The sequence below is a fragment of the Phyllostomus hastatus genome, unplaced genomic scaffold (assembly GCF_019186645.2).
Source record: "Phyllostomus hastatus isolate PE091 unplaced genomic scaffold, TTU_PhHast_1.1 phas_contig_86, whole genome shotgun sequence".
NCBI classification, from domain to species: domain Eukaryota; kingdom Metazoa; phylum Chordata; class Mammalia; order Chiroptera; family Phyllostomidae; genus Phyllostomus; species Phyllostomus hastatus.
The window spans coordinates 68699164-68720152 of record NW_025333977.1 but is presented as its reverse complement, the minus strand read 5'-3'; the positions used below and the strand labels follow the sequence as shown (position 1 = coordinate 68720152).

At 38.4% G+C, this 20989-nt stretch overlaps 1 protein-coding gene across 2 annotated transcripts in view; it reads left to right on the top strand.

Annotated features, from left to right (window-relative positions):
* Positions 1 to 772: 772 nt before the first annotated feature.
* The window catches only part of ADGRG7 (adhesion G protein-coupled receptor G7), a 63940-nt gene continuing 43723 nt past the window's right edge, over positions 773 to 20989 (top strand). The window contains exons 1-3 of one of the 2 annotated variants that reach the window (XM_045851985.1): positions 773 to 1214; positions 14615 to 14728; positions 15971 to 16075. In XM_045851985.1, the coding sequence (XP_045707941.1) occupies positions 1100 to 1214; positions 14615 to 14728; positions 15971 to 16075 (334 nt within the window). In that variant the 5' untranslated portion in view covers positions 773 to 1099. Of the gene's footprint in view, positions 1215 to 1808; positions 2051 to 14614; positions 14729 to 15970; positions 16076 to 20989 lie in introns of those variants that run through there. The other variant, XM_045851986.1, reaches the window with a different exon arrangement.

Here is a 20989-nt window from a genome sequence, read left to right as displayed (position 1 = left end):
AACTACAGAGCTCCATTTAGAGTAATACCTACCCAAGTCCCTTTTCTCCATTCACACAAAGGGTGAAAATATCTGTTATATGGGGTTATTGCACAGAAAATGGGGAAGTCAGATAAAGATATGTAAAGTGCAGAGCACAGTACTAGGTATTTTCTCTTACATATATTAGTTATTGAAAATGCTTCCTTTTGTTATTGAAGAAATAATAGATGTGGTTATTATAATTAAAAACATAATAAATGCATAAGGTGAAAACTTCAAATCACAAAAGGAATATAAAATTCCTGTGTCCAAATTTCCTCTTCTTATGAGGACACCAGTCATATTGGATTAGGGCCCACCATAATGACCTCATTTTGAACTGATTACCTCTGTAACAACCCTATTTCCAAATAAGATCACAGCGTGAGGCACTGGGGGTCAGGCCTTTAGACTATGAATACCTAGGGGGACAGGATTCAGCCCATAACAGACAGTTTGTAACTTGGGCTTCAGTGCGTCCCGTGCTGTGCCCATGACACCCACCTGCAGCTGTCCAAGTGTGGGCTCCTTATGAAGTGCAAGTACTGGACTCGGGTGTGGGCATCCCTCTGCAACCTCTTGTTGACAGCCTACTTCATTTCCCCACAAAGAAGTCTGGGTTCTGCTGGAGCCTGCTAACGAAAGCGCAGGGAGCTGAGCCGTGGGTCCCCGACAGGCCCACTGCCTCCTGAGGTCCTCTCTGGCTCCTTTTGCGTTGTTCCCTTCCCCACTTCCTTGCTTGTAAGGACACTTACCCTTTGACCCTGCTACCTATCTCCTCCCTTTCTTCTTTATTGCCCTCATTATCTTCCTTTTCCTGCACTCCAATCACTTTTTTCATGTTTCCTTCAGTAAAGGTGAGGAAACTGCCAGCTGCGTTTGCACCTTTCATTAGGTGATTGGAACTGCATCCTTCCTGATTATGCTAAAAATTTTTTGAAAATGAGGACATCTGCCTGATAGATGCCTGAAAGAAAAAGTTATTTTTATTTTTGGAGTAGTTTCTGATTAAATTTCCTGGAGTGAGAAGAGAAGCCAGCTGGTTTCACCCAGGAGTGGATCTTCGGTTTGGGTTCCCATGGCTTCCTGGCGAGTGTGTGACCTCAGAACACTGGTGGCCGTTGTGTGTGGGCTGCTGACCACCATCGTTTTGGGACTGGGCATCTGGAGGGCTGTGGTCCGGATCCAGAGAGGTAATGTTGTCCTACTATCTTTAACTTAGAGTGAGAGAAGGCACTGAGCCTCTGTCCCTGACACTTGCCACAGTACCGAAAAGTGCTGGCTCGGGGCTGAGGCTGCCCACCAAGGTGCTGTTCATGAAATACAGGACAAGGGTCCATTGCTGGCTGGTGTACTGCTGTACACACATGATGGCGTGTGTGTGAGTGGGCAAGGTGATGGGTGACATGGTTGAATCTGCCTCCTTAGGCTCTTTTAACCCCAGACTAAATAGAGAGCAATCATTAAGATCATTAATAACACGTTTGGATTTGTTTAGCTAAATCTAAGAAAGGAATAGTTATGGACAGACACATACACAAATCATCAAACCTATCTAGAGTGAAATTTCATTTCAAGAAGGACGTTTAAGAATATTTTCTCTAGGATTGTAAATAAAATAATGTGGTACGCACACAAAGTTCTCCCTTTTCAAGTATAGAAAACTACTCAAAAGTTAGGGTACATTAGAAAACACTTTTCCTGGTTTTCAACAGATATTTTTTAGTTACCTGTTCTGTGCTAGACACAGCCTGGCGGGGGGAGGGGGGGCGGGCAGTGCTGTGGGAAACGGCGGCTTGAAGGAGAGCCCCAGAAACTCGCAACAGACTCCTCGCACGACCCCGGACGGCTCCGTACGGCAGGATCTTTGACTCACCGGGTTGAAAGCTGGCTGTGCTCAGCATTCCCCTTTTGTGAAAGACTGCAAGTTTCTAAGGAAACAGAGTCAGTAAGGGTAAATACTGCCGGTCGGGGAGGACCGAAGAAAAGGCGGTCTGGCGTCTGGGAAGGCACCTGCGGAGGACGGAAGGTGGGGAACCCGGAGGAGCGAGGGCCGCGCTGTGAGGCTCGGTTGCGGGGACCGATGGGGTCGATGGGGTCGTGGGTGCTGGCGCGGCGGAGCGGGAGCGGGGGCGGGGGCGGGGGGGGGGCTGAGAGCAGCGCTGGTGTCCGCCCCGCCGCCCTCCGCCCCCCTCCCCCGCGCCCCGTGCCCCGCGCCCCGCCCCAGAGAACAAAGTTTCTAGAAGACTGTATTAGTCAGGCTGTAGAGAACTGGCATGAGAAAATTATCAAAAACAGTAAAATTTAAACTCGAGGAAAATGTATTTTTATGTGTTTGTTTAAGGCTTATAAAGTCGTTTAGCTGAAGTTAAAAAAAAGTGTGAGCTCTAGAGTTTGTCTGATTAGGGCTCCTAAATTTGTAAGACCTTATTTAACAGTAAACTTAAAAAAAAACAAAAAACTTTCCTCCTACCCTCCCTCCTTTTTTTCTTCCTTCCTTTATATGACATCTACTTTTTTTTGTTTTCTAAATCTCTTTTTTATTTTATTTTTAAAGAGATTTTTTAAAAAATTTTATTTTAATTGTTGTTCAAGTACAATTTTCAGTCTTTTACTCCCATCCCAACCCACCCACCCAGCCCTCCCCACCTCCATTCTGTTTCCACCCACCCCTAGTTTTTGTCCATGTGTCCTTTATACTTGTTCCTGTAAACTCTTCCCCTTTCCCCCTGAAATTCCCCTGTAATTCCCTCCCCTGAACACTGTCAGCCTGTTCTCTATTTCAGTGTCTTGGGTACAATGGAATTCTATGCAGCAGAAAGAAAAAAGGAGCTCCTACCCTTTGCAACAGCATGGATGGAACTGGAGAGCATTATGCTAAGTGAAATAAGCCAGGCAGCAAAAGACAAATACCGTATGATCTCACCTTTAACAGGAACCTAATCAACGAAACAAAAAAACAAGCAATATATGACATCTACTTTTAAAGGGAAATTTGTGGTGACTTATAAAGGATCCAGGTACAACAGAACTATTGAAAACAAGGACCAAAGTACACACATACCTTAAGAAAGAAGACAGGGTGGGGAATAGTGAGTATATGAAAGTCAAAGGCTAGGGGGAGTTGCTAAAAATAAATACAAAACGCATCCCTGAGCTTCCTGAGGGCTAAGGCCCCACACCATTATCACACCCTTCTCACCAAGCAGAGCAAGTGACAAATGTCCCATGCAGAAGCACACCAGTTCCTCAGAAAAGAAAAGCATTTCCTTGCTCTAAGCAGAATTTCAATTGGCTCTTTTTATAAAGGACACACCTCAGTTTTGGGGGTAAACCGGGTTAAATAGGAGGAGGTTACTACTATCACTTAAAGAGAAAGATTGAAAGACTGATACTGCTTGCTGTTATATTTTGCCTTGTGCATTTTATTCAGGTTTTGTTTTGGTAAAATTTGGGTTCATTTCACTCCACTCCTTTCCACTCATTCTACTCCATCTCATCTCATCCCATCTTACGTAATTATTGCATGGTGTCCTTTTGGTCCCTTTGTTTATTTGGATATAGAGATTAATTGTTTAAATTTATTTTTTAAGGAATGATGGGTATTTCATTATTTCACATTATAAAACTGACAATTTAAAAAATCCTTACTATGTACTAGGTACTATGCTAAAAGTTTCACAAACCTTATTTCATTTAATCCTGATAACCACTTTTTTTTTTTAAGAGAGAGGGGAAGGAAGAGAAAAAGAGAGGGACAGAATCATAGGTTGGCTGCCTTCCATATGCACCTCAACTGGGGACAGAACCTACAGCCCAGGCATATACCCAGGAATCAAACCCAGGACCTTATGATTTGCAGGATAACACCCAACCAACTGAGCCACCCGGGGCCTGACAACCATTTTTGAGGCATATATCATTATATCTGTGTTACAGATGGGGAAACAGAGACTCATAGCATGTTTTAAAGCTTACCTAGTTGGAAAGTGCTGTTTGTGGATTGGAATCTAGTCATTTTGACTCCAGTGTCCCTGCTCTTTATTCCTACACTATTCTGCCTAATTAAAAGCAAGATAATGGTAACCCAATCAATTGATTTGTCTTGTGAGGCAACTGTGGCTGAAAACCTAATTTACAAAGATATGCAGTCATCAGTAGAATCAGAGCATTTTGTTGTTTTGCTAGGCAAAGTTAGGCACTTTGGGATATCACATTGCCTTCAAGTCAACGAGATCTGCTTTATTAATGCTGTTTCTAGAGAGCAGATTAATATTCTTGCTTCAGTTTTAAGGTTTCTGAGTCGTTGACTGGTATTTGTAGATTTTTGACTGTGGAGTAACTGCCATAACTTTGCCACCTCTGCTATGTTGTGCAAAAGCCCTTCCTCCCATCTTTGCAATGTTATATGACTATCTGCCATTGGTCTTCTAGTCTAGCACAGCAAAAGGGGTTACATTCGGATTGCATTGCCTGCAATATGGTTCATTTCCTGTTCATCCTGGTGATTGCCTTTAATAGAAAGATTTCTCACATGCACACAGCCCCAATATCTGCTGACCATCAGATAAATCACAAATGTGCTCCTTTCTGTCTAATTATTCTGTGTGAGTTTACCTTTTTATTTTTTAAGTGAATCATTGGTTTAAATATCAAAGAAGTGCTTCAAGACATGTCCTCTAGAAAGCTGGTGATCTTCTGTATAGTATATGAAGGTTTTTATTTTGTTCCTATTACTTAATAAGACTGCTTAGAAAAATCTTGGTTCGAGGCTCTGGTCCTGATGCAGTTGACAGCATTTTATGTGTATTGATGAGACTTCTTTTAGGATTGCTAGTGTAGTCTTTGGCACTTTTATATGCTGCTGACGAAAACGTTGTAATATTAATGATCTATTTTCTTACCAAAACATCATAATATTTTTGAAATAATACATGTTTTAATACATATTTATATGCCTATAAATAATATAAATGTAAACACAGGTACAAATGTGTATTAATTCACAAAAATATTGCCAAATGTAGTACTTATTCTGTTTATGCTCCCAGGAACAGGATGTCCTATGCATTTGAAGTTTTGTTTGGTAGAAATGTTTTCATAACTCTTGGTGACTTTTGCAATTTTCAAATGGAGCTCAAGATTTGGAGTTCTTGTCTGATGATATCAGGTTGCCTGAAAACTTTCCCTCAGAGTTTCACATGCCTATCTCCTGCTTTGAAGGTTTAGGTTTTAGGTTAAATGTTACCTCCTAAAAGAGACCACTCCTATCCACCCAGTCTAAAGTTATCACCCCATTCATTCTCTTTCACATGTATTTTTCATATTTTTTATCACCGCATAATTTCCTAATTGTTTGTTTGCTATTTTCTGTCTCTCCGTTTCTAGAATGAAAGCTCTTAGAATAAGTCAGGAACCTGACTTATTAATCTGTATTCCCTGTACTAAAATAGTACTTCAAATATAGTTGTCAATACAGAGTTAATGAGTAAGTAAAAGAATTATGTAAAAAAAGAAAAGAAACTGAAATAAAAGTTGTCAAATAGCTGTATTCAAAAGTGAAATAACAGTTAACAATTTTTTGTGATTTGACTCAAAATATTAAAACACTGTAATTCTGGATTTGCATATATCCTTAACACAGACACTTTTAGTTTTCTTCCTCTGGTCCAAGCCATGCAAACATATTGACCATTTCTTCGACTTTGGCTTCATTAAGATCTCTCCAACTGTGTGTGGCCTCTTTTGTTTAACCTTATGCTCAATAATCTTGCAGGATGCTTTTGTGTTGGAGCAAATCTAAATTTTGACAGCCCTCCAACATCTTCACTTTGGGTTTCTTCCTAAAATAATATCCTACTTAGGATATTATTATCATATGTATCTTCAGAATGGACAGATATAAGGTGCTCCATCTCTGCTGGAGTTGTGCTTCCAGTAACACGAACCTTATAACACAGAAGCATGAGATAAAAGTAAAATTAAAACATCATTAGGCTTTATTGTCTGTCTTTCCATTGGCATTTTCCAACTTGATCTAGGCCTGAAGTAATCAGGTAGATATCTAGAACCATAACAGTAGGAGATATTTTCTTTACCTCTTACCAATGGGAGCGTGTCTTAACCTTGTATCATATTAGCAACAATGATTAGGACTCTTCTGGATTTTAGGACTTCTGCTCTCTGCCCTCATGACTGCTTTCCCCACTCCTCTCCAGATGCTCTAACCTCCATTCCCTGTCACAGGACTTGCTTGGGCCTCAGGCTAACAGCAGACTTTAGTCGGTTGAAATATTTCCAAGCCCCAAGATTAGACTTCATAGCATTGAAACCCTTGCACAATAGGAAATGGGTGTTGTGGGAGAGAGATCTAGGAGAGTTTATTGGGTCTCAAAAAATAATCTGTCCACAGATAGTTGGCTTTCATTTTACTAAATTACAGCACTTCCTCAAGAGACAAACTGGATGATAAACCAAGCTCATATGCCTGTTCCTGGAGGACAGAGTGCACTTTGGGGTTCAAGGAAAAAAGGTCCAGAGAAGTGTTTTCTGAGCAGAGGAAGCTGAGTTTTAGGCGGCTGTGCTGTTAGTCTAATCCTGCTGCTGGAAACCTCCCTTCTGGTCTGTTTCTGGTCTCCTGTCTCGCTTCTTCATATTCTTCATACCACTCTCCAAATCAAGAAAATAATTCCTATAAAAGGGAAGAAAAATTTTTGAGGAATAAATTTTGTTATGTAATTGGCTGAGGGGCATGAATTATTTTAACATCAGAATTAATGATGTTTACATTGCTGATTCCATTTTAAAAGTCATTCTTTTGGCGGGGTGGGGAGAATTTGTATTAGTTTATTTGAGCCAAAACTGATGGCAACTGCCAGGATACAAGATTTCACTCACTCCCTAAGTCACTTTCTTAATTTAAGACTCTAGAACCTTAGCTTAGTGGGGTTTTCCTTGATTTCCAGGTGTTAGATATATTCATTTGAAATTCTCAAAGCAACCAGCACCCATGGGTCTCTGATAAGACGTGTTATGGAAGAAGATCTGCTATAGAATATGGTGGTGAAGAGTGTATACATTAGAGTTTAGGGGCAAAAGTACAAGAGTAGGAGAAAACACAAAAGCTCTGGAGCCAGACTGCCTGTGTTCAAATTCCAATGCCAACACTGACTGGCTGAGTAAATTTGAATAAGTTCCTCAACATTTTTTGTTTCAGTTTCCCCTGATAGGAGAAATAATAAAGCCTACCTCATAGGGATATTGTGAGGATAAAATGAGTTAATACATTTACAGGTTTAAGATGATGTCTAGTATGCTGCAATCTCTTAATAAACGCTGCCTACTATTTTTTATCTATGAATTTTTAAATAATTTAGTGCATAGTTTTCTCCATTCCCTGAATTAGACCTTGAATAGATGCCATTGACCTAGATTAGACCTTTGGATTGAAACAATTTATCAGATGAAAAGTCTACAATAAGTTTAATCATTAAGTTCAATTGACTAGCTCAAAACAGAAACAGAAACAGAAACAGTGTTAAGAACTGCCATATCTTCCTACATTTGTTTTTTTAACATTTATATTATACTACACCACTGAGGAAGTTTATTAAAATATTAACCGGTTTACTGAAATATGTAAGGAGTTAACATTGAACAACCTTTATCTTAAACAATGACTACATTTTATGTAATTATTTGTTTAAAACTTTTCCACAGTGGATTAACTTTCCTAAACATTTTTCTCACGTTTAAGAGTAAACTTTATTCTCACTTGAATATTTCAAATTTTTGGCCTGGAACAAATAAGAGATGTCTGAATTTTAAACCCCTAAAAACTCTTAACCAGACACTAGAGTTTCCTGATGGAATTCCTTTGACTAAGGAAACATACTTTTATTCCTCCACTTCATCAAACTAGACTTTTCAAAATGGAGTCTAATTTTGTCTCATTTGAATTTAGGAGGAGAAATTCATGTTTTTCATTTGAAATTTTTAGTATTTTATGTTATTTTCTCAAGCAGTATGATGTATGTGTCACATGTGTTCTGCATTTAGTTTTCCATAATGTGTAGTAAAGGTTTGAAATTGGGGCTAATATTTCTGGAAATCTTAATTATTACAATTTGAAAGACTGTAGGGAAGTGTTATTGACATCATACCAATTTTATAAAAGAAAAACACTACTATTAAATATATTTCAGTATATGGATTTTCAAGCAAAAAGAAGTTGATGCTCACTTGCTTGCATTTTGGTGAAGGCAAGCACTGCCCTGATTAGTGTGACTCAATTTATTGAGCATTGTTCCATAGAGTGAAGGGTCATGGGTTCAATTCCTGGTCAGGGCACATGCCTGGGTTACAGTTCTGGGTTGTGGGCCTGCTGGGGCACTTGTGAGAGGCAACTAATAGATGTTTCTCTCACACATCAATGTTTCTCTCCTTCTCTTTTTCCCTCCCTCCCCCCCTCTTTAAAATGATATAAATATAATCTTAAAAAAAAAAAAGAAAGGAAAGGCAAGCACTGTGGGGAAGGAGCAGAGCACTTGATCAGTAACCAAGAGATCTGAATTCTGGTCCCTACTCAACTATCAACTAATTATTGATCTGGATCAAGTTACTCTTTATGCAAAATGTATTCTGTGTATATTGCATATAAAATAAGGAAGTTGGGCTAATGAATAGCTAATGTCACTTCTATGAGTCCATAATTCTAAAAATTAGTTATATGATATAAAGACATTGAATCTTTCCAAGTCTGATTTTTTTTTACTTAAAACAAAGAGGCTTAGAAATACTAATACTACTTTTGTTATATTTTGTGGGTAATTTAGGTATTTCAGAGGGTAGAGTCTTGAACTAGGGAGCACAACGTGTTAAAAATGTGATTACAATAGAGTGCATAGCTCAGCTTGGGCTTGATGCCCTCAATTAAAATGCAAGTGGCAAAGAAGCCAGTCAGCACACATTGGTTAGTACCTTCCATGCATCTGGCATTGTGTGAGGACCTAGAAATGTAATCCATGGTCTGTAGTCTAAAGGGGGTCAAAATATTTAAGTCTAAGAATGACTCTTGACTTACAGCAAAAAAGGCAGACTGAGTAAATATAAATAGGTCTCCTTCCTACTAGCAAACACATGGAAGCGGAGAATAAATATGACAATAATTTAAATATATAAGCAGGCTTTCTCTCTTGAAGGAAAATCCCAGCTTGCAGAAACTAAGAGAAATGTTAATACCGTGATAGCAAGCAGTTACTGGCATAAGCTCCAGTGACTGAGGTTTGTGGCTCCCATGCATACATGGGGACAGGAGGCAAGACTTCTCCCTGGTGTGAAGTGGGGGTGTTGGCTTGGAGCCAGAGGCATAACAACTCAAGACTTAAAGGTCTGTCTTAACCATGAGAAGGAGATTTAAAAAGATCTTCTCACTAGTCCAGAGAAGTATTAAATAATTCTGTCATCTGTTCAGGGTCACAAACAGTGGGGAGGAGGGGAAGTCACTACAAGTAATTAAAACCCCAGGCTATAGAATCTAACTTTGCCCTATCTGCACAGTGCAGAAACTCCTAGGGAGAAACAATTTATTTTTTCACATAAACCTTCTATCTCTAAATCTTGCTATGATCATTTATTATTTCCAGGGTTTTTTTTTTTGTTTTATTTTTATTTCTTGTGCATCTTTGGGATTTTTTACACAGACAATTATGTCATCTCTGAACAAAGACTGTTTTAATTTTTCTCCCAATCTGTATACAATTTATTTCCTTTTCTTGTTTTATTGAATTAGCTGTCATTTTCAGTATAATGTCCAATAGGAGTAGTGACAAGGGACGTCCTTGCCATGATCTCAATCTTAGGAAAAAGCATTTAACATCTTATAATTAAGTATGAGGTTAGCTGTAGTTTTTTTGTAGTTGTTCTATATCAAGTCAATGAAGTTACCCTATATTCCTACTTTGCTAAGAGTGTTTTCTTTTTTTAAATCATGAATATGGGTCTGGTGCTTTCTGTTTTGGAAGGTTATTAATTATTAATTCAGTATCTTTATCAATATAGGCCTATTTAGATTACTTATTTCTTTTTATGTGAGTTTGGTAGACTATATACTTAGATAAATTGTTCCATTTTATCTAAGTTATCAAATATGTGGACATAGAATTATTATTATTTATTATGATTTTAATATTATGGGATCAGTAGTGATAATCTTTTTTTTCATATCTGATTTTAGTATTTAGTGCCTTCCCTCTTTTTTTTTTCATTGTTAGAATGGCTAGAGGCTTGTTAGTTTTAATGAACTTTTCAAATAACTAATGTTTGGTTTCATTGATTTTCTCTGTTAATTTCCTGTTTTCAACGTCATTGATTTCTCCCATAAAATTTTATTACTTTTTTTCTTTTAGACTAAATTTGATCTTCTCTCTAGTTTCCTGAGGTAAAAACTTAGATAATTAATCTGATACCTTTCTTCTTTTCTAATACACATATTCAATGCTCTAAATTTACCTATAAGCACTGCTTTTGCTGAATATCACTTTCTTTTTTATTTAGTTCAAAATATTTTAAATTTTTCTTGAGAATTCTTTAACCTACATACCATTTAGAAGTATGTTGTTTAATTTCCGCATATTTGAGGAATTTTCCAGATATTTTTCTGTGATTGATTTCTAGTTGAATTCTACTTTGGTTTTGTTAGCATAGGTAGCTAGATATTAATGAAGGAAAGGAGCAAAGGGAATTATCAAGCATTATCCACACAGCCAGGGCTCTATTTGTACTTCTTAATCCCCTCACCTCTTCACCCATTCCCCTACGTCACCACCCTCCCATCTGGAAACTATTTCAATTGTTGACAGATAGGTATTTTTTGCCATTTTACTGTTCATAGTTTTGATCTTCTTTTTCTTAAATAAGTTTCTTTAACATTTCATATAATAATGGTTTGGTGATGATGAACTCATTTAGTTTTTTCTTCTCTGGGAAGCTCTTTATCTCTCCCTTGATTCTAAATGATAGCTTTGCTGAGTAGATATCAGTCTTGGCTGTAGGTCCCTGCTTTTCATGACTTTGAATATTCCTCACTAATCCCTTCTAGCCTGCAAAGTTTCTTTTGAGAAATCGGCTGACAGTCTTATGGGAACTGCCCTGTAGGTAACTAACTTCTTTTCTCTGGCTGCTTTTAAGATTATCTCTTTATCTTTAACTTTCGGCATTTTAATTATCATGTGTCATGGAGTGGGCCTCTTTGCATCCATCTTGTTTGGGATTCTCTGTGCTTCCTGGACTTGCATGTCTATTTCCTTCACCAAATTAGGGAAGTTTTCTTTCATTATTTTTTTCAAATAGATTTCCAATTTCTTGCTCTTTCTCTTCTCCTTCTGAAGCCCCCATAATGTGAATGTTGGACCTCTTGAAGTTGTCTCAGAGGCCCCTTATGCTATCCTCAATTTTTTGCATTCCTTTTTCATTTTGTTCTTCTGGTTGGTTGATTTTTGTTTCCTTATGTTCCAAATCATTGATTTGATTCTTTGCTTCATTCTCTCTACTGTTGTTTCCCCATAAATTGTTCTTTATTTCTATGCATGTATCCTTTGTTTCTGACTGGATCTTTTTTATACTGTTGAGGTCCTCGTTAAGCTCCTTGAGCATCCTTATAACCAGTGATTTGACCTCTGCATGTGACAGATTGCTTATCTCCATTTTGTTTAGCTCTTTTTCTGGACTTTTGATCTGTTCTTTCATTTGGGCCAGGTGTCTTTGTCTCCTCTTTTTGGGAGCCTCCCGATGTTTGTTTCTATGTATTAGGTAGAGCTGCTTTGACTCCATGTGTTGGTTGTGTGGCCTAATGTAGTTTGTGTCCTATAGGGTCCAGTGGCATAGCCTCCTCTGTAACCCAAACTGGATACCCAAGGTGTACCCTTCATGTGGGCTGAGTACATCCTCCTCTTGTAGTTGAGCCTTGGTTGGTGTTGGCAGATCAATGGCAGGGATTTATCCAGGCCAGTCAGCTGCAAGAAAAAGCTATGACCACTTATCACCAACCTCCACCCTCCATGGAGGACAGTTGTATAGGAGCAGGGTGGTGATGGTTCAATGTGGTCTGTAGCTGTTGACTGGGTGTGTTGACCCTGGGATTTCCCAGGTGGTGCAGGTCAAGGTCAGCCCCCACCTATGTTTTGCCTGGGGCCACCCTGACTGAGCTATAAAGCAATCAAGATGGCTGCTACTTGTGGTGGACATGGAGATTCTCAGGTGAACCCACACTGTGAATCTAGGCTGGCTGCTGCTAGTGCTGGGTCTGGGGCTCACTGAGGCCAGCTGTTGCTTGTCTGAGAGGATTTGGAGGTTCTGAAGCATGAGCCAAGACCTCTTGGTCTTGGAAAGGCAGCTTGGGTGGGCCAGTAAGTTGGGAGGGGCAGAGTCTCTGGGGACCTCTGGGGAAGGTCAAATAGTGTCCACCAGGTTAAAGGAGTCTCAGATATGGCACTAGCTTGTGGGTTCTGTGTGGGAGGATTTAGAAAAGGGACAATGGCTTCTGCTTGCCTTGATGCCCAACACTTCACTTTTAAGAGGCTGCCCCTGTGCTGGAGCTCAGAGGGAATGAGTCTGAGTAGGTGAGTCTGTGTGTGGGTTGTTTAAGAGGAATGGCTTGGAGCTCTAGAAGTTTCTTCCACCCACTCAATACCCATTGGTTTTTGCAGCCAGAAGTTGTGGGGACTTATGTTCCTGGCTCTGGAACCCTAGACTGGGGGGGCTCTTGTGGGGTAGGGACCTCTTGCTCCCAAGATATTTCTCCTGAATTTTAATTTACCACACATGCGTGAAGGACCAGCCGATTCTGAGTCTGCACCCCTCCCCTCCACCAGTCTGGATGAATTTGGTTTCTTTAATTCCAAGTTATCAGACTTCCATTCAACTCAGTTCTGATGGGTGTGAATGATGGTTGTTCTACATTTTAGTTGTAATTTTGATGTGGTTGTGTGAAGAGGTAAGCCATGTGTCTATGCCACCATCTTGGCTGGAAGTCCCTTGCATTATAGATTTTACATATTGCTAGATTTGATTTGCTGCTATTTTTATATAGTGGTTTTTTTTTTGCAACTGTATAAATGAGGTTAATTCATGTGTGATTTTCTTCTTGTGTCTTTGTCATATTTAGGTATCAAAGTTATCCTAGTATTATGAAATATTTGGAAAGTTTATCTTTGTCTCTATTTTCTGAAAGAGTACATATAAGATTGGCATTATTTCTTCGCTAATTCACTAGTAAAATTGTCTGGGTCAGTAGTTGGTTTCTTTCAAGATCTTCTCCTTATCTCTGTGTTTCAGCGACTTCACTATGATGTGCCTAGGTGTGGTTTTTCTTGTATTTATTTTGTTTGTGCTTTACTGAGCTACTTAGGAAAATCATTGACTATTATTTCTTCAGATCTTTTATCAACCCAATTCCATCTCTTCTCCTCTAGAAACTCCAATTGCATATATGTTAGACTGCATATATGTTAAACTTTTTTTAAAGGTTTAAAAACCAAGACTATATAAACGTGGAATACCTTTCAGTGTTTGCCTGCTTTACATTGCTGTCCAATGTTTTCTAGTAATTCATTTGTTTACTTTTGTCCATAGTTTGAAATCATTATCTGTAGGTGGGCTAGTATGGTATAATCTACTCCATTATTATTGGAAGTGGAACTCCTTCTTGTATTCATAAGCTTAAATTAATTTGCTCATCATCCACCTTGTCACCAGATTTAAAGACCCTAGTGTTCCCAACCTAAAGTAACTGGTCACTAAATCATAATAATCCTATCCAGGCATGCTTCCTGAATCTGTTGACATCTAACCTCCTTAGACCTACTGCTTTATATTAGGTTCTCATTTAGCTAGTCCTACATGCCTCAGTCACTTCCCATATTGCTTGAAGTATCTTCCTAAAAAACTTTCTTTATCATGTTGCTCATTTGTTGCAAGGCCTTGCTAAGCTTCTGCAGGTTTAAATCCTTTTGGTTTGGTCTATAAAATCACTCATAATCCAATCTATGTCCTACTATTGCTCCACATAGAACCTGTGCTCCTGATATATTAACCTTTTCTCTGTTCTTTGGACATATCATAACTTTCCATATTTTTGTATTTTGTACTTTGTATCCTGCCTTCTTGGGCCATTTATTTGTATTTATCTTTTCTAGATTTAGTCTTAAAATTTGATTCAAATACCACCTCTTCTGGAAAGTCTTTCCTGCATAGGTTACTCCTGTCCTCAACCCTCTTTTCTACATTTCGATAGCACTTACAAATTTGGGTGTTGAGTTAATTGGTCTGTCTATCTATCATCTACATAATCTCCTGTTTCCCTAAGTAAATTCTAATCTTCTTGGTCAAGGTGCTGTGTCTTTCAAATATGGTTTATTATTTTCTATAACATCTAGCTAGCATTCTTTACCCTGTGATGACATTACAAAGAATATATCTGAGCAATGCTACACAAAGTAATGATTTTACATATGAAAATTAAAGGCCACAGACCCAAAAGAAGAAACCAATCAGCCAGTTCATACATCATTCTATTATTTATTGTTTTTTTTTTTAGGAACATATGCACCCCCAGCAAGCATCCCTACAGGGTTCTGCAGAAATGGTGGAACCTGGGCAAATGGCAGATGCATTTGTCCAGAAGAATGGAAAGGATTGAGGTGTACAATTGGTAAGTTTCTTGGGATAATACTAGAGCTTGAGGTTTAGGTGACCCTTCTGTTAACAAGGACAGCAAAAAATCTTCTTGAAGTTTCTATTAATAATTATAGTAACAATGGGTATAATAATGATGGCTTTTGTATTTATTAGCTCAATAGCTGAGTTTTGGTGCTATTTACCTGCATGTTGAATACACTTGGTCTCTTCTCCAGCTATCAAGTTTCTCTGTAAACTTGCTGTTGCTTTCCCTTCTATGTGCAGTGTCTAACACAGAGTAATTGGTGATATGGTTTTCTTAGGTCTTTTCAACTTGTGATAAGCTGTATCACACCATTCCAATTCTAACACATTTATTATCTATCACAGTTCTAATACATTTAACTTTTCTGAAATCAAGATGCATTATTCTATTTAAGTATGTGCTTAGATGAAGTTTTTGTCTTTTCTTTCTCTTGAAGAGAAGTTATTAATTTAATGATTTGCATTGATTAATGGTATCTCAGAATCAAAGTTCAAAGTCACTTGTTGATCCACAGAATGCTTCTTAATGCTATACACACTTCATGCTGCTTATTTAGGATCCAGAGTTCCAGAAGCACACTGCTACCATCCCCTACATTCCTACCAGCTAGCATATTCCACATGCCCAAGACCTTGGCCTTTTTGCTTTGACTCACCTCCTCATGTTGCTCTTTGTCACCACAGGCTCTAGGTTTTCAATATTTCAACTTATTTGTCACACTATTCTTGATTATGTGTTAGTGATCACATCCCACCTCTACCAAATGCTGTACATTTTAAAAATATTTTATTTATTTATTTTTAGAGAGAGGGGTAGGGAAGGAGAAAGTGAGGGAGAGAAACATTGATGTGAGAAAGAAACATTGATCAGTTGCCCCTTGTTTGTGCTTCAGTTGGGGACCAAACCTGCAACTCAGGCATGTGCCCTGGCTGGAATCGAACCTGAGACCTTGTGCTTTGCAGAAGGACACCCAATCAACTGAGTCACACTGGTCAGGGCTATATTATGCACATTTAAACTGGAACCTGTTATCTAACATACTAGTTATTCCAATGGTAGTAACTTAACTACATAAGAAAGTAGGAAGTTCCTGGGGGGGCCAATGAGTCCTACAAGCTTTCTATTACCCTTCCAATTATACTGGATAGGTTTTGAACTTTGACTTTTATCTGGTTTGAAATTTAAAAAAGAAAAGTGTAATTTAAAATGATTTTTTTCTTTTTATTGTAGCTAATTTTTGTGAAAACAGTACTTGTGACAGTTTTACTTTTGGCCGAATTCCAGTGGGAAGTTATGGCTCTTCCTTTGAAACATGTGAAAAGGACACTCTAAATGGTATGTGCTTTTCTAAACCTCACCCCTGTTTAAGTGGATAAATCACTATACTGGGTCACTTATATCATCCCCTCAACTAGTATTAGGTCCCTGGAAGAGGCATCAACAAAGGATTTGTAGAAGAGTTTGGCTCCCTTTTATGGTGCCAATGTTCAAAATTTAGGGTGTTACCTCACATAATTCTAAATTTCCTGAAAACCTTAATATGGATCAGTTGTAAATTCCTTTTGTTACTCCTTCAACTGGCTATTTTTTCCCCTCCAATCTACTTTCTAGAGTTTGATCAGGTTAATGTCTACTTTTTAAGTTATATAGTTTCTCTTAATTTAAAAAATTAGCTACACTATTGATTTACACCATATCTATTTTCAGACTTCATCTTTCTAGGTAGAGATGTACAGTTAAGTTTGTCCATAGCTGGGAGTCCTTCATCTCCTTGGTCATTTTAGTTATTTATCCATCTTGGAACATTCTCTGGCTTCATCATACATTTCTTGAGGCATGATAACCTTGTTTGCATTGAAGTATTCCAAAAATAAAGGAATAAATAATATTTCTAATATGCTCCCTAATGATATCCAGGATTTTGAAGACTTACTTGATTTCAATGGCACATGGGGTAATATCTTTTGAGAGTAGCCCACAGAAATTCATAGATTCCTTTCCCGACAGCTTAGAGCCCAGTAAGCCAGTGATCTTCCCTTTATGTTTCACCTGTCCTTTGTTTGCATCGACTCACATCTCACCAGTCCTCCCACCTCTCACATCTTCCTGCAGGTAGATCCATTTTTTATCATCCATTTTTTTTTCCAGAACTGGATACCTCAATAACACAGCCAATTCTAGGTCACTTGTGAAAATTTTTGATAGAACTTTTGTCAGTAATGACCATGGGCAAAATTTCACATTTTATTTTCATACTTATTTTCATGTATGCTAAGGGCTCTCTGCAGCACTAAGTAAATTTCATGTACTGTCCTTTCCTATGTGTTTTTTTACCTTATTACTTCTAAGAAATTATGTAGATTGACATCCTATTTGCAGAATTCAAATTGCCTCTGCCCACACATACTGGGTGAGGCAAAAGTACACTTACAGTTGTGAGTACATGAAACACAGGGTTTATTCTTGTATTATTATTTATTAATTATTGTATTATTTTTCATATAAACAACTGTAAACCTACTTTTGCCCCACCCTGTATATTATTGTTACTCAAGCATTCATGATACTACTCTTCCCATAGGAACTGTATTTTCAGCCTCTTGGTTGAAAGCTCAGAAGCAAAAGGGGACTTCAATTATATTAATACTTCTTATATTATATACAGGGGAGTCAAACTCATTTTCATGGGGGGCCACATTAGCCTTGCAGTTGCCTTCCAAGGGTTGAATGTAATTTTAGGACTGTATAAATGTAACTACTTCTTAACTAGGGGCAAGGAGCTTGGTGTTGCTGCCCAGTAGAAACAAGGTGCCGGGCTGGATAAAACAAATTGGAGGGCTGGATTTGGCCTGTGGGCCTTGTGTTTGCCACCTGTGCTGTATGATATGTCCATGGATACTTATTATCCTAATTTTATGTGTTTTTATGCCTAAGCATTTCCTAATAATTTATAAAACAGATAACTGTGCTATTAATGAGGAAGAGTAAAAATTTTAGTAATATGCCCATCAAAGGATAAAACACTTCATTGATATATATTATGTTTTGGGGACAGGAAAATCAGTATCTTTCAATTGGTTATTTATTTTCTTTCCTGAGCATATATTGTGAAATGTTATTATACACAACTTTGAATTTCAAATTTAGCCTATAATTTTATTTTTCAAAAGCTTTATTTATTTTTAGAGAGGGGGCATGAGGGAGAAAGGGAGAAAAGCATTGATGTGTGAGAGAAACATTGATAGGTTGCCTGTCGCATACCACCTCCTGGAGACCTGGCCTGCAACCCAGGCATGTGCCCTGACTGGGAATCCAACCAGCTAGTTTGGTTCACAGGCTGGGACTCAATCAGCTGAGTCATACCAGCTAGGGCAGGGCCTATAATTTTAAAACTATGAATTCTAGCCCTGGCTGGTGTGGCTCAGTAGATTGAGCACCTGCCTGCAGACCAAAGGGCTGCTGGTTTGATTCCTAGTCAGGGCACATGCCTGGGTTTCAGGCCAGGTCCCAGCAGGGGATGCATGAAAGACAATCACACATTTATGTGTCTCTCCTTCTCTTTCTCCCTCCCTCCCCCTCTCTAAAAATAAATAAATAAAATCTTTTAAAAAAACTATGAATTCCAGCTATTGGCAAATTTACTTTTAGTTTTATATTGAGTTACTTCTAATCATTCAATTTTGTATAGCAAATGAGCAAAACACTTAATGATTTTGAGTGGATAGATAATGGAGAAAAAGATGCATTGGAAATACAGCTGTTTACAAAATAAAATTCTTTTTTTAAAGTATATTTTATTGATTATGCTATTACAATTGTCCCAGTTTTTCTCCGCTTTATTCCCCTCTGCCCTGCACTCCCTGCTCCCATCAGCATTTCACACTCCCCTTAGTTCATGCTCATGTGTCATACGTATAAGTTTTTTGGCTTTTCCATTTCCCATACTATTCTTAACCTCCCCCTGTCTATTTTCTACCTACCATTTATGCTTCTTATTCCCTTTTCCCCCATCCTCCCCTCTCCCCTTCCCCTTTGATAATTCTCCATGTGATCTTCATTTCTGTGGTTCTGTTCCTGTTCTAGCTGTTTGCTTTTTTTTTATGTTCAGTTGTTGATAGTTGTGTTTGTTGTCATTTTACTGTTCACATTTTTTATCTTTTTTTCTTAGATAAGCCCCTTTAACATTTCATGTAATAAGGGCTGGGTTATGATCAACTCCTTTAACTTGACTTTATCTTGGAAACACTTTATCTGCCCTTCCATTCTAAATGATAGCTTTGCTGGATAGAGTAATGTTGGATGTATGTCCTTGCCTTTCATGACTTTGAATACTTCTTCCCGGCCCTTCTTGCCTGCAAAGTTTCTTTTGAGAAATCAGCTGATAGTCTTATGGGAATTCCTTTGTAGGTATTCCTTTGTAGGTAACTGTCTCCTTATCTTTTGCTGCTTCTAGAATTCTCTCCTCTTTAATCTTAGGTAATGTAATTATGATGTGACTTGATGTGTGCTTCCCTGGGTCCAACTTCTTTGGGACTCTCTGAGCTTCCTGGACTTTCTGGAAGTCTATTTCCTTTGCCAGATTGGGGAAGTTCTCCTTCATTATGTTTTCAAATAAGTTTTCAATTTCTTGCTCTTCCTCTTCCCCTTCTGACACCCCTATGATTTGGATGTTGGATGTTGGAATGTTTAAAGTTGTCCCAGAGGTTCCTAAGCTTTTCCTTGTTTTTTTTTTTTTTTTTTAATTCTTGTTTCTTCATTCTGTTCTGATTGAATGTTTATTTCTCCCTTCTGGTACAAATTGTTGATCTGAGTCCCAGTTTCCTTCCCTTCACTGCTGGTTCCCTGTATATTTTTCTTTATTTCATTTTATACAACCTTCACTCCTTCCTCTATTTTGTGATCATACTCAACCATTTCTGTGAGTATCTGATTACCAATGTTTTGAACTTTGCATCTAATAGGTTGGCTATCTCTTTGTCACTTAGTTGTTTTCCTGGAGTTTTGATCTGTGATTTCATTTGGGCCATGTTTTTTGTCTTGGTGCACCTGTTATGTTATAAGGGGCAGAGTCTTAGGTATTTGCCAGGGTGGGGCAACCCAGGTTGCTACATTGTGGCACTGTATGTGGGGGAGGAGTCAGAGAGGGACCAGTGCCACTTGCACAGCTCTTATCTGGCTTTCAATCACTTCCCCTGTTACCCACAAGCAAATTGGGCCCTTGTGGTGCTGATTCCTGGGTGGGCAGGTTTCTTGTGTATGTTCTAGGGCCGAGTGGGTTTCTTCAATGAACTCTCTTGTGAGTCTGGGAGTTTCTCCTGCCACTGCAACCCCCATAGATTTTTATAGACAGAGGTTTTGAGGCTTTCTTTCCCTGGGCAGGAACCCTGGGTTTCTCAGTCTGTCTTGCTCCCCAGTTGTTCCTCCCAGTTTATCCACATGCAAATGTGGGACCTCAAGCCACCTTGCCCACCCAGTCATCCAGCTGCTGCCTTGCCTTGGGTCCTGCCCACCTCAGTTGCTTATCTCTGCCCCTCCTACCAGTCTGGATGAATATTTCTTCTCTAATTCCTTGGTTGTTGAGCTTCCATACAGTTTGATTTTCTGTCAGTTTTGGTTGTTTTTTGTTTTTAAATTTGTTGTTGTCTTTCTTTTGGTTGTGCAAGGAGGCAAAGTATATTTATCTATGCCTTCCTCTTGGCTGGATAAAAAATAATATTCTATGTTTGAAATTTTTAATATATCACAGTGGAGAGGTGGAGCCCTCATATGAGTTAAGAGTGGCCTTAACCTCCTACTTTAATCATTGTAGAATAAATCTCTAATTTCAGTGTTTCTAGTAGTTTCCCAAGAAGCAGCTGCCCAAAGCTGGTCCTAAGAAAAGTTTGATGTTCTGATCAGCTATCCCTTTAATGACACTCGAGGTGATTTTATCTATTAACAGCCTCTTAAGTGTTAGCCATAGAAGAACACTAAGTTAAGGATGCTCAGATTATAATCCTAGGAAATAAATCCAATGATTCAGCAAGTAGTTATTGAGAACCAACCAAGTATCTAATAGTTGCTGTAATACAACAGAACTCTTTGCCTTTCAGGTATTATTCAGATTGGGTAAAAGGGGGAAAGATCAACTTATTATTTAGTATCTAGTGGGGATGTTTCTGTTCTCTCAGCCTTGTGTTTCCTCATCACTTTCAATTTAAAACCCTGTCCCTTGTTGTTGGAAGGCAAATCTTCCTTGCAGACTTCAAA